Here is a 14105-nt window from a genome sequence, read left to right as displayed (position 1 = left end):
CCCTCGACACCCAGCACCACCTCCCTCAACACCCAGCACCACCTCCCTCGACACCCAGCTCTATTCCAGCACCACCTCCCTCAACACCCAGCACCACCTCCCTCGACACCCAGCACCACCTCCCTTGACACCCAGCACCACCTCCCTCAACACCCAGCACCACCTCCCTCGACACCCAGCTCTATTCCAGCACCACCTCCCTCAACACCCATCACCACCTCCCTCGACACCCAGCTCTACCCCAGCACCACCTCCCTTGACACCCAGCACCACCTCCCTCAACACCCAGCCCCACCTCCCTCGACACCCAGCACCACCTCCCTCGACACCCAGCACCACCTCCCTCGACACCCAGCACCACCTCCCTCGACACCCAGCTCTACCCCAGCACCGCCTCCCTCAACACCCAGCACCACCTCCCTCGACACCCAGCTCTACCCCAGCACCACCTCCCTCAACACCCAGCCCCACCTCCCTCAACACCCAGCACCACCTCCCTCGACACCCAGCACCACCTCCCTCGACACCCAGCTCTACCCCAGCACCGCCTCCCTCAACACCCAGCACCACCTCCCTCAACACCCAGCCCCACCTCCCTCAACACCCAGCACCACCTCCCTCGACACCCAGCTCTACCCCAGCACCACCTCCCTCGACACCCAGCTCTACCCCAGCACCACCTCCCTCGACACCCAGCTCTACCCCAGCATCACCTCCCTCAACACCCAGCTCTACCCCAGCACCACCTCCCTCAACACCCAGCTCTACCCCAGCACCGCCTCCCTCCACTCCTCCTGTCTATACATTAGCATTTTGCTTCCCCTATATCCAGTACAGGATGAGCAAAAATTGCCTCCATTTAAATATAGGGAAGACTGAAGCTCCTGTCCCCATCACAATCTCAGTTCCCTACAACAACCAACTCCACTCCTCTCCCTGGTAACTGCCTGAGACAAAATGCTTCCACAGCTTGTCTCCTGCTGAAACCCTCATCGGTGCCTTTGTTCCCTTGAGACTTGACAATTCTAAAGCATTCCAGGCTGACCTCACATGTTGAACCCCCCATAACCCACATCATGTCCCATTCACTCATCAGCCCTGTGCTCACTGGCTTACCTAGCTCCTAGTTAAACAATGCCACAATTTAAAATCTTCATCCTTGTTTTCAAATTCCTCCAGAACCCCACTCCTCTCAACCTCTGAAACTTGCTCCAGTCTCAGAATCCCCCAAGATCTCTGTGGCTTCTTCCATTCTGTCCTCTTGAGATCCCTGATTTTAATTGTTCCACCATTGGCGGCAGTGCCTTTGACAGCCTGGACCCTAACCTCTGGGATCCGCTAAATCTCTTCACCTCTCTGCCTCTCTCGCTCCTTAAAACCTACCTCTGGGACCAAGCTTTTGGCCACCTGACCTAATATCCCCTTTTTCACTCAGGGTCAAATTTTGTATGGTAATACTGCTGTGAAGCAGCTTGGGACATTTTACTACATTAAAGATGCTGTATAAATAAATAGTTGTTGCGGTTGTTGACCTACTGAATATTCTTCTACATTTCCTGTTTATCTATTTTAGTTAATATCAGGTTGCCTGGTTACAGATTGTTTACTGTGCAGTTAAATTGTCACGGGGTATAGTGCTTCCATCAAGATGGAAAAAGAACCTTTACAGATGTTGTTCCGTCAAACAATGGGCAGAATATTTAAATTAGGCTAAAGGAATCAGCAGAACGTTACACATAGTGACAACCATACACCCATTTACATTTTAATGGATATTCTCCTCGAGTGTAACCTGTCTTTATAGAAACACAGGCACTATATGCTTCTAAATGTACAGGTGTTGACCATTTTGTCTTGCACATTATCACAATGACTGCCTTTGATTATGAACTGAATGCAATATTAGTTCATCGTTGACCATGCTTAAATGTGTAATCTTTTCTTAGATGAACATGTTGATGAGACTTCAAGAGGCGGCCAATTACTCCAGTGCCCAGAGCTGTGACAGCGACAGCACCAGTCACCATGACGACATTTTAGATTCATCCTTGGAGTCAACTCTTTAAAGTAAACTTGAAGCTGGGGCTGGGGTGGGGTGGTGAGCGATTCACAGACATCTGGTTGAAATCCCACCCCACCTCACCCCATCCACTGATGGTGTGAAACAGTACATTGAGGGATGGACACCCTCCGAGCTCTGGTGATGATCTACTGACTGCACGTAGGCAGAAATTTCTCAATGAGAGGACAGCTAGCTTGTGTCAGCCATGTTGAAGGACACACTAATGGGCACCAATTGAGTTTGATTTATCGATAAAACAAGTTTGTTGACGTGTACATAAACAATAAAATACACACAAACATACCTACACACACAAAATATATTGCACATGAATCAAGCCAAACTGGAATTTTGCAAAATACTTACATGTGTAAACCTGATTTTTATTTTAATTGAGGTGCTGTAAGGAGTGGATCAGGCAGTCAATGTTCCATCTCTGTCCTAACCTCAGCTCTCTCTATTATATATTGGTGCTGGTTGAAATGGCCAGAAACAGTCTTTGGTTTACACTCCTGCCCATGATCCCGATTGCTTGCACGCAATAAGCACAAAGCGGGGGGGTGGGGGGCAGTGTGCTAGCACAGTGGGGTCAACTTTCAAAAACATGCTGGACGCATCTCAGCTTTCCCAGTGCTGCTGTCTGAAGCAATTTTCCTTTCTAACAGGCTTCATTTTATGGATTCCTACTGCTGTATGTACAGTGTTTTTTTTAAATTGCAGGTCTTTTAACTTGACGAAAAGGTCTCTCAGTCACCAGACTTACTTAAACCTCCACCACTGGTACAAGTGATAATCTTGGCTTGTGAAGGGCTACATCAGTCGAGGTTGTGGAAAGTCTTTCAGTGTCCGGGGGGAATAACATTCAATACGGTGCTGAATTACTTGCCTTATTTTTCAACAGGTTACAGGACTAAAATGAAGCCACTTAATTTTACCCGTAAATATTTGTATCTTGCAACTCTTGATTTATGGAGTTTGAGAGACCGAAAGGGAACAGGTTTAATAATTGCACACTCAGTAGACCCAGGGCTTTGGGAGAATGAGGAGGAGCTACCATAGGCACAATAGGGGTTGGGTTTTATTTCATGAGTAAAAGGGCAGCTTGAAATACTTTAACAAGCAAAGACTTTACATAAGACCCACTCCTGTTCACCTTGTGTGTCTTTTTCCCCTCTCCCCCCACCTTCTTTATGTTTTTTTTAGAATTTACAAATGATGATTCAGTGAAGTGGCTAAAGACAATAATTGATGGGTGAATACAAATGGCTCTCCACTGAACTTAACCCAGCAGAGCTGGGAGCACTTGACAGAACGGCATGAGCACAAAATGTTTTCTTGTACAAACTTTCAGCATGTTTTTACTGCCTATATGCAAAACTGAAACTCTTTCATAGGGAAGGAGAGGCAGTTTTAATGTCAACCTGCCTGGCACCCTTCCTAACATTCCCTCCTCCTCCCCACCCCCATTAACTCTGTGCTGAAGGGCCAATGGAGAATTCAAATGGGCTCTCACATCAGTTGGACCTGATCCCACCAGTTCCCCTCTACCAGGCTGGTTTAGGTTAAAATTGGCCCCTTGCCTTTCCTGTACTAATGAGCAAAGGGACAGCTCACTCTGTTTGGGGACAGGAGGGATGGTGGGAATGGGATTGGGGGGCGTGGGGGGGGTGGTGTGGTTGGCAGGATGGTGTTGTGGGGTGGGGGTGCATAGTGCATTTCGCTGGGTTTCACTCTCGCTCTCTAGGAAGAGGTTTGTTTTTCTGATTTCTTTGCGTTCGAAAGGGTTTTTGCACAAGTTGAGAAATTGTAAATAGATAAACAAAAGGACAAAGAAGGAAGATGTGTTTTTTTTTGCCTTGCACAGTAAAGAGTTGAGAATTTCTGATATGCGTACTACTTGGTGTAAACATTTATTTCACTTGAATATGCTGGGATTTTTGTAAACACTGTTGAGAATTCTCTGTCTAGACGGGATGTGTTTTATTTTGTGTGATGACCATTAGCTGGAGCTGCTCTCCATCGGAGCTTTACATGAGCCACAGGTGCACCACTGCCAATTTTTAATCATCTGTGTAACTGGGGCGTCTTAACTGAGTGTCCGGTTTGTCTTAGCCTATATAGCACAACTCTGCCGTTAACCCACATGCCCATCTGTGATACATCTCAGTGAGACTTCAGCAACCTGTTTTTTTTTTTGTGAACCAGTTTTCTGTAAACATATTTTGTATTCTGTACATTTTGATGTAACATACAATGTAAATAATCAGCGATGACAACAACAAAAAAAGAAATGATGAAAACAATCATCGGGAGAGTTTTTTGTAGTCTTTTTCAGGTGTTAACCTTTCAGTTTGAGTATTTGGATGTAACCAGATTAATGGGCTGTTGTCATTAATCTCGGTTTTTAATCTGTCCCTCCATCTTGTAAACCAGTTTGTACATGTTCTTTTTCCCCCAAATTATGCACATTGTATCTGTCTAAATTATGACTTTACCATTAAAGTGACACTATTTATTGAGTTAAGGTTCTCTTTGACATGTTAGACTACTTAACACCCTTTCATCATCTCATTCTCAGAGGTACAAGAATGAGGCAGATGAGGTGAGTTGGAAAGTCCCCAATGATCTGCAGGCGTGACAGACCGAGAAATAAATAAAGGATGAAAAACATAAGGACGCAGGAAAAGGGGGAGGCCATTCAGCCTCTTGGGCCTGGTCCATCATTCAATTAGATCATGCCTGATCTCCATCTTAGCTCCATTCACCTGCCTTGGCTCTATATCCCTTTAAAACCTTATCTAGGCAAAATCTGTTGATTGCAGAATCCAAGCAAGCTAGAATCTGCTGCTTTTGGTGGAAAGGTGTTCCACATTTCTGCTAACTTTCATGTGAAGAAGTGTTTCCCAACTTTTGAATGAGATAGGTCTGATTTTAAAGGTTTGAACCCGTTCCCCACCACCCCCCAGGATTCACATAGTGCTTTTCACAACCTCGGGATTCCACAAAGTGCTTTACAACCAGTGAAATGACGTGTAAGCCACCGTTGCAATGTAGGAAAGGTGCAGCTAATGTATACACAGCAAGTTCCCACAAATAATAATGGGATAATGACCAGATAATTTGATTTAATGATCTTGGAAGAGTGATAAATATTGGCCAGTACACCAGGGAGAACCCTCCTGCTCCTTTTCGAATAAGCTCATTGGATTATTTATAACGAGAAAGGAATAATTGGCAATCTAGTTGTGCGAGGCCCCTTGGGGATAAGTGACCATAATATGATAGGATTCTTCATCAAGATGGAGAGTGACGTAGTTGATTCTGAGACTAGGGTCCTGAATCTTAATAAAGGAAACTACGATGGTATGAGGCGCGAGTTGGCTATGATGGATTGGGAAACGTTACTTAAAGGGGTGATGGTGGATAGGCAATGGCAAACATTTAAAGAGTGCATGGGTGAACTGCAACAATTGTTTATTCCTGTCTGGCACAAAAGTAAAACAGGAAAGGTGGCCAAACCATGGCTTACAAGGGAAATTAGAGATAGTATTAGTTGCAAGGAAGAGGCATACATATTGACCAGAAAAAACAACAGGCCTGAGGATTGGGAGCAGTTTAGAATTCAGCAAAGAAGGGCCAAGGGATTGATTAAGAAAGGGAAAATAGAGTACGAGAGTAAGCTTACTGCCACATAAAAACTGACTGTAAAGGTTTCTATAGGTATGTGAAGAGAGAAAGATTGGTGAAGACAAATGTAGGTCCCTTACAGTCAGAAACAGGGGAATTTAAAATGGGGAACAAAGAAATGGCTGACCAACTAAATACATACTTTGGTTCTGTCTTCACAAAGGAGGACACTAATAACATGCCAGAAATGTTGGGGAACACAGGGTTTAGTGAGAGGGAGGAACTGAAAGAAATCAGTATTAGTAGGGAAGTGGCATTGGAGAAATTGATGGGATTGAAGGCCGATAAATCCCCAGGGCCTGATAATCTACATCCCAGAGTACTTAAGGAAGTGGCCCTAGAAATAGTGGATACATTGGTGGTCATCTTCTGAGATTCTATAGACTCTGGAACAGTTCCTACAGTTTGGAGGGTAGCTAATGTAACCCCACTACTTAAAAAGGGAGGCAGAGATAAAACAGGGAATTATAGACCAGTCAGCCTGAAATCGGTAGTGGGGTAAATTCTAGAGTCCATTATAAAAGATTTAATAGCTAAGCACATGGAAAACAGTGGCAGAATCGGACAGAATCAGCATGGATTTATGAAAGGAAAATCATGCTTGACAAATCTACAGGAATTTTTTGAGGATGTAACTAGTTGAGTTGATGAGGGGGAGCCAATGGATGTGGTTTATTTGGATTTTCAGAAGGCTTTCGACGGAGTCCCAAATGAGAGATTGGCGTGTAAAATTAAAGCGCAAGGGATTGAGGATAGTGTATTGAGATGGATAGAAAACTGGTTGGCAGACAGAAAACAAAGAGTAGGAATAAACGGGTCTTTTTCCGAATGGCAGGCAGTGACTATGGGGTACTGCAGGGTTTGGTGCTGGGACCCCAGCTATTCACAATATATATTAATGATTTAGATGAGGGAATTAAATGTAATATCTCCAAATTTTCAGATGGTACAAAGCTGGGTGGGAGGGTGAGCTGTGAGGAAGATGCAGAGATGCTTCAGGGTGATTTGGACAAGCTGAGTGAGTGGGCAAATGCAAGGCAGATGTAATATAAATGTGAGGTTATCCACTTTGGTAGTAAAAACAGGAAGGCAGATTATTATCTGAATGGCTATAAATTGAGAGAGGGGAATGTGCAACGAGACCTGGGTGTCCTTGTACACCAGTCTCTGAAGGTAAGCATGTAGGTGCAGCAGGTGGTAAAGAAGGCAAATGATATGTTGACCTTCACAGCAAGAGGATTCGAGTACAGGAACAGGGATGTCTTGCTGCAATTGTACAGGGCCTTGGTGAGACCACACCTGGAATATTGTGTGCAGTTTTGGTCTCCTTATCTGAGGAAGGATGTACTTGCTATAGAGGGAGTGCAGCGATGGTTTACCCGACTGATTCCTGGGATGGCGGGACTGACATATGAGGAGAGATTGAGTCGATAAGGATTATATTCAATGGAGTTGAGAGGAATGAGGGGGATCTCATAGAAACCTATAAAATTCTAACTGGACTAGAAAGGAAGGATGTTCTCGATAGTGGGGGAGTCCAGAACCAGGGGTCACAGTGAGAGGATATGGGGTAGACCACTTAGGACTGAGATGAGGAGAAATGTCTTCACCCAGAGAGTGGTGGGCCTGTGGAATTCGCTACCACAGAAGGTAGTTGAGACCAAAACATTGTATGTTTTCAAGAAGGAGTTAGATATAGCTCTTGGGGCGAAAGGCATCAAAGGGTATGGGGAGAAAGTGGGAGCAGGCTCTTGAGTTGGATGATCAGCCATGATCATAATGAATGGCGGAGCAGGCTCGAAGGGCCGAATGGCCTTCTCCTGCTCCTAGTTTCTATGTTTCTATTTACATCGAACTGAGAGGCCAAACCCAACTTCAGTTTAACACCTAATCTGAAAGACCTTTGACAATCCCTCAGTGCTGCACTGCAAGTGTTGTCCTAGATTTTTGTGCAAAACACCTTGGAGTGAAACTTGAACCCAGAACCTTCCGACTCAGAGACAGAGTGCTGCCTACTTAGTCACAGTGCATTGATTGATGTGCATATATACAGAATTGCACAGTCTAAGAACATAAGAACTTGAGTATTGCTGAAAAAAGAGTCATGCTGTTGAATCTTTTTGCCTTGCACTCATCAGGACAGACACAACAATGCCAAATTTCAAGTGGAATAACAATTTATGCTGCATGAGGAAAGGGTGCTGATTGGTTAGAAATTTGACTCTGATTGATTGAGGCACTGTCATGGAGAAAGCACCAGGGAACTATTGTCCCCCACACTTTTGTTAATTCAAAAAAGGCTCCATGTCTGGACCATGTTCCCTTTGCCTGGAGAGGATCCCTGTGTATGACAAAGTGCCACAGGCACTTTAGGGCTAACATACTGACATGGATAGAAGATTGGCTGGCTAACAAGGAACAGAGAGTAGGCATAAATGGGTCTTTTTCTGGTTGACAGGATGTGACAAGTGGTCTCCTATAAGAATCAGTGCTGGGGCCTCAGCTTTTTACAATTTATATAAATGACTTGGATGAAGGAATGGTGGCTAAATTTGCTGATGACACAAAGATAGGAAAGTAAATTTTGAAGACGACATAAGGAGGCTACAAAGGGATAAAGATAGGTTAAGTGAGTGGGAAAAGATCTGGCAAATGGAATATCATGTGGGAAAATGTGAAATTGTTCATTTTGGCAGGAAGAATAAAAAAGAAGCACATTATCTAAATGGTGAGAGATTGCAGAGCTCTGAGGCTCAGAGGGATCTGGGTGTCCTAGTGTATGAATCACAAAAGGCTAATATGCAGGTACAGCAGGTAATTAGGAAAGCCAATAGAATGTTATCATTTATTGTGAGGGGAATTGAATACAGAGGTAGGGAGGTTATGCTTCAGTTGTACAGGGCACTGGTGAGACCACAGATCTGGAGGATTGTGTACAGTACTGGTCTTCTTATTTAAAGAAAGGTGCAAATGTGTTAGATGCAGTTCAGAGAAGGTTAATTAGACTAATACCAGGAATGGGCAGGTTGTCTTATGTGGAAAAGTTGGACAGGTTAGGCTTGTATCCACTGGAGTTTAGAAGAGTAAGAGGCAACTTAATTGAAACCTTTAAGATCCTGAAGGGTCTTGACAGGGTGGATATGGAGAGGATGTTTCCTCTTGCGGGAGAACCTAGAACTAGGAGCCACTGTTTAAAAATAAGGAGAGATTTTTTCTCTCAGAGGATTGTGAATCTTTGGAACCCTCTTCCTCAAAAGATGGTGGAAGCAGAATCTTTGAATATTTTTAAGACAGAGCTAGATAGATTCCTGATTAACAAGGGGGTGAGAGGATATCGGGGGTCGGCAGGAATGTGGAGTTGAGGTTGCATTCAGATCAACCATGATCTTATTGAACAGTGGAGCAGGCTCAAGGGGCTGAGTGGCCTAATCCTGCTCCTAGTTTGTATGTTCATATGAATATATGTAGCTTCTAGCAAGTGTAAGTGAGCTACATTGCGAGCTCAACTGATAATCTTAAATTGGTTGTTAGTGTCATTCTTAGCACATTCCGGATTGTTCAGCAAGTGCTGTCCAATCATTGAATCACATCTAACATTAGACATCCTGGGCGGAATTTTGCAAACACTGACTGCTTGAGTACAGTCAGCTGCTCACAATCGGCAGAGTGCTGAAGTGATGTACTGTTTGATACGGTCCACCAGTGATTGGGAAGTATAGGCTACATACCTGGCACTGAAATCCGTATGCCGCATTAGCCACTGGTGTGTTAGGCAGAGCATCTTTTTGGACTGATAGCAGCATCCCGTTAGTGGACAAAGCTGTGCTTCCGAAACTCAGAACATAGAGCTGACTCTTACATATCTCAGGCAGGCTGGTCAGGAGCGAGCAGGGGGTGGGCGCAGAGCCGATCGCCACCCGCAATCGGCTGTGGGCCGCCATTTTACACGGTGAGGCGGGGGGGGGGCCAATTAAGGCCCACCCAGTGTAATACATGTTCAGTGCCGCTCAGCGCTTACCTGTGCGGGTAGGGGGAGGAGGGAGAGTCAGGGCCTGTGCCCCTTCACACGCGAAAGAGGGCTTCATTCTCTCTCAGGCACAGAGCTGCCTCAGGGAGATTCAGTGGATAATGAAAGTTTTCAAATAATGAAGTAAAAAAAATATTTAAACACATCCCCCCATGTGACAGAGCTGGGACATGTTTGTGAAGTCATGAAAATGTATTTATTTATTTTATGCCAGCTTCAGGGAAGCTCATCCCGCCCGTGGATGATGTTTCCTCAAAAACATGACGGCCACTTGGGCTCTTCACCTTCCCCCAACCTTAAGGTTGGACGAGCAGCGTTGTCAACAACTTTAACTGTTTTTCTAATGGCCTTAAGAGGCTGTTGACAGTTCACCGGGCACAACCCCGGACACCGACCACCATATTCTGCCCATAATGTGTATTATTCGATGTGATTTCACAATTGGACAGCACAACATTCGCAGCCATTTTGCTCTATTGGAATCCAACTTTCCTTATATTCACCTGGCCCCCCCTCACCAAACCCTGCCTCCCACACCCCCCCCCACCCCCCCACCACCACCCATCCACCACCCCCTACCCCCACCCCCCACCCTCCGCACCACAGCAGAAGTTGTAAAAACCGGCAGAGATGGTGAAATCTGCCTCAGGATTTCTGGTGATATTCATAAAACTTTGACAATAACAAGGTCAGAAACTGAAGCTGCTGAATAAGGCACAACGGGCCAGAGTTTACTGCTGAAGGGTTTCTCGACCCACTGCGGCAAAAGGTTGCCACAAAACCCGCCCCCGCTCTGGCTGGCAGCACTATGGTCTCCAGCAGCACCACCAGGAGTGGTGACCTCAGCTGGGACTGCATCCAGTCCCCAAAGACAAGCCATGGGGCAAGATGCTAGGTAAGTTGGGAGGGGGGGAGGGTTCTTGTTAGGGACATGATAGGAGGTCACTTGGTGGAGGGTAAGGGGGGTAGGGGTAGGGTGCAGAGTCCTGGTGGGGGGTTGTGTGGGGTCGCTGCAAGATGGGGGGTGTAGCAGACCCTGAGGGGGGGAACTGTGAATGAGGTAGCCTCCCCTCTTCCTGGGCTGAGGCCCAAGCAGGCTTCCCACCTTTCACTGACTCCCTCCCACCTGATAAATTGTGACCGGGCGGGATGTGGCCTTTAAGTGACCACTTAAGGGTCTCGATCGGTGCGTGGGTGGCGGGGCCGTCTGATGTTAAATCGTGGCCAGATGTGGGCCGGGAAAGACACTCATGGAATTTGATGGGGCCGGCACTTGCAATCCCCGCCCACAGGGGCCGTTAAATTCTGTCTAATGGCTCCCGCCTCGGTTTGCCAACTCTGGATGAACAAATTTCAGGAGATCCCATTACGTGGTCTCCTCCTGCTCCCACCCACTCAAACAACCATTGGTCTGAGTAAAGCACCTAATTTAACTTAATGCCCCTGGAATTTTCCCTCTGGGTTTCTTACAACAGTGTCTGGGAGGCTAATCTTTAATTCCTGAGGTTGCCAGGGTAACCCTGGAAATTGGCCACCCCAAGATCTCACCCAATGTTTGTTGGGAATAAATGATCTTAAAGGGTTGGGCCTTTGGAATTAGGTCCCCAGTCGCTGCCATGGGAACACTGAACAGAAAAGATACGTTACTCAGTTTCAGAGTGTCAGGCACAAGACAGTTATAACACGGTGCCATTACCTGCCAACAATGTTCCTTCACTCACGTTCAATTCTCACCTGAGTAGAATCAAAACAAATTGCATTTCTTTATTACCTTTAACAGAGTAAAAACGCCCCAAAGCGCTTAAAGGACACTATCAAATAAACGATTTGACACTGAGCAATAGAAGGAGACAGGTGACCAGAAAATTGGTCAAAGAGTTAGGTTTTCAGGAGCCTCATAAAGGAGGAGGAGAGAGAGGAGGAGAGGGTTAAGGAGGGAATTCCACAGCTTAGGGCCGGGAGCTGAAAGCACAGCCATTAATGATGGAACGATTGGGGTTGAACAGGAGGCCGACATTAAAGCAGTGCAGAGACCTCAGAGATTGCGGCGCTGGAGGAGGTCACAGAGATAGGGAGGGGCAAAGGCCATGGAGGGTTTTGAGAACAAGATTAGAATTCTACATACTGAGGTTGGAAGGGAAATTTGGCTGCTGCCCTCCACACTTATGATTTATTTAAGGAATGCATTTGATGTGGAGGCTCATTAATTAGCTTATCCCATTCTCTAGTAAACAGGGAATATCACACCATATGCTGCTTTGTATTTAGTTCCAGTTTGCACCTCTTAATTCAAAGTTGTATAATTCAAATGATCTGAGTTCAATTTTTTTTAAATTTACGCACGTCTGCATTATTTCCTTAGCTTAAATGATTGAATATTTAATTTTCTTTAGCACAAAATAGGGGTTTTAAATTCTCCAGAGTATCCTGAACGCCACATGGACTTTTAATGTACAATGAGGCTGTTCAATTTGTGCAAAATTTCAGTTGTGCTGCTGGAAATAATGATTGAAAGAGTTTTTTGCTCACTGCCGATGATTGTCCTGCCATTATAGAGCACTCCCTTGTGTCTTTCCACAAGCATTAAACGGGGTATCTCACAGAGATGAAGCGCACTCCTGCTTTAACAGCAGCTGCTGGTGCTAGCTGTTCTGTTTGGCAGCTTATTTTAGATTTCCTTTCATGTCTATAATCGACTCAGGTTTAGCAACAGGAGCCATTTCATAGTGTCTACAGACGGAGCTGTATCATCTGTCAAACTGACGTGAAACTCTTTAAATGAGGGACCCAGTGACTCGATGTGAGTGATCGCATGTCTTGTATATATATAAAAGCAAAGAACTGCCGATGCTGGAAATCCAAAAAATAAAAACAAAAACAGAAATACCTGGAAAAACTCAGCAGGTCTGGCAGCATCGGCGGAGAAGAGCACAGTTGACGTTTCGAGTCCTCATGACCCTTCAACGGAACTAAGTAAAAATAGGAAAGGGGTGAAATATAAGCTGGTTTAAGGTGGGGTGGGGGAGGGGGCCTGGTGTTGGGACAATAAGAGTGAGGTAAAGAGCCAGTGATAGGTGGACATAACCAAAAGATGTCACAGACAAAATGAGAAAGAGGTGTTGAAGGTGGTGATATTATCTAAAGGAACGTGCTTCATGTCTTGTACATCCTGCACTGCAGTGATTGGGAGTAATTGGGGTAGATCGTGACTTTGTGCAGAGATGCAGAGTGAGTCAGCAGCCCATTTTATACCTCCCGCCATTTCGATTTCCCTGGGAATCAATTCCGTTATTCAGAAAGACTGGAGAGGCTGGGATTGTTCTCTTTAGAACAGTGAGGTTAAGGGGGATTTAATAGAAGTGTTCAAAACACTGAGGGGTTTCGAACGGGCAGATAGGGAGCGGCGATTCCCATAAGCAGGAGAGTTGGTTACCAGCGGAAACAGATTTAAGGTCATTGTTATAAGACAAAAGGCAACGTCTGGAGAATTTATTTTACAAAAGTGAGTTGTTGTGATCTAGAATTTGCTGGACCATGTGGTGGAAACAGATTCAATAGGAACCTTCAAAAGGAAAGTGAATAAATAATTGAAGAGGAAATATTTGCAGGGCTATGGGGAAAAAGAGTAGGGCAGTGGGATTGCTCTTTCAAAAACCAGCAGAAGCATGATGGGCCAAGTGGCCTCATGTGCTGTGAGATGCTATGAACGTTAAAGAATTCTTCCAGTGTGACCAATATCCGCTTGGATTAGTTGAATTTCTTAGCGACTAATTGTACAACATTTCTGTTCTCACCTCAGCACCATTCAGCAGCATGTTAAATGTGTCTTGGAGTGTGGGTAAGGAACCTTCAAACTTTCCACCCACAGCTCAGACATCTAAAGGGCTACCGGGAATAAGGCCGATTGGATTGTTCTGCAGAGAACCACGTGGACTTGAGGGATCGGATGGGCCACCTCCTGTGCCTGGGTTTTTGTGAGGACTCAGGAAAGTCCAATCTGCGCATGTTTGTGCATCCTGAAATGCACGCCTGACCCATGTGTGACTTTGCCTGGGACTTATGTCTTTTCACACGGGGGTTAGGTTCAATATGCATTTTGCAATCCACGATGGAGCGTATGAAGAATGTGGGTGCAGAGGCGGGCCCAGTTAGAAGGCCTGCTTTGGTTCTCCAATACAGTAGCCCAGCCCCCAACATTATTCAAAAGCCTCCTAAACTTTACGTATCACCCCCTCCCACCCCCCTTCCACTCCATGTCCCCTCAGGTCTCCCATGCTACCTCCATGCCCCTGCGTATCTTCCATACCCACTCACCCAATATGCTCTATG

General features: G+C 45.5%; 1 protein-coding gene across 1 annotated transcript in view; it reads left to right on the top strand.

Moving 5' to 3' along the window:
- The window catches only part of nav3 (neuron navigator 3), a 291371-nt gene extending 287681 nt beyond the window's left edge, over positions 1-3690 (top strand). The window contains exon 34 of the mRNA XM_041216018.1: positions 1947-3690. Within this exon, the coding sequence (XP_041071952.1) occupies positions 1947-2066 (120 nt within the window). The 3' untranslated portion in view covers positions 2067-3690. The remainder of the gene's footprint in view (positions 1-1946) is intronic.
- Positions 3691-14105: the final 10415 nt, after the last annotated feature.

The sequence above is a fragment of the Carcharodon carcharias genome, chromosome 21 (genome assembly GCF_017639515.1).
Source record: "Carcharodon carcharias isolate sCarCar2 chromosome 21, sCarCar2.pri, whole genome shotgun sequence".
Classification (NCBI taxonomy): Eukaryota; Metazoa; Chordata; class Chondrichthyes; order Lamniformes; family Lamnidae; genus Carcharodon; species Carcharodon carcharias.
This window is presented reverse-complemented; position numbering and strand designations above follow the sequence as displayed.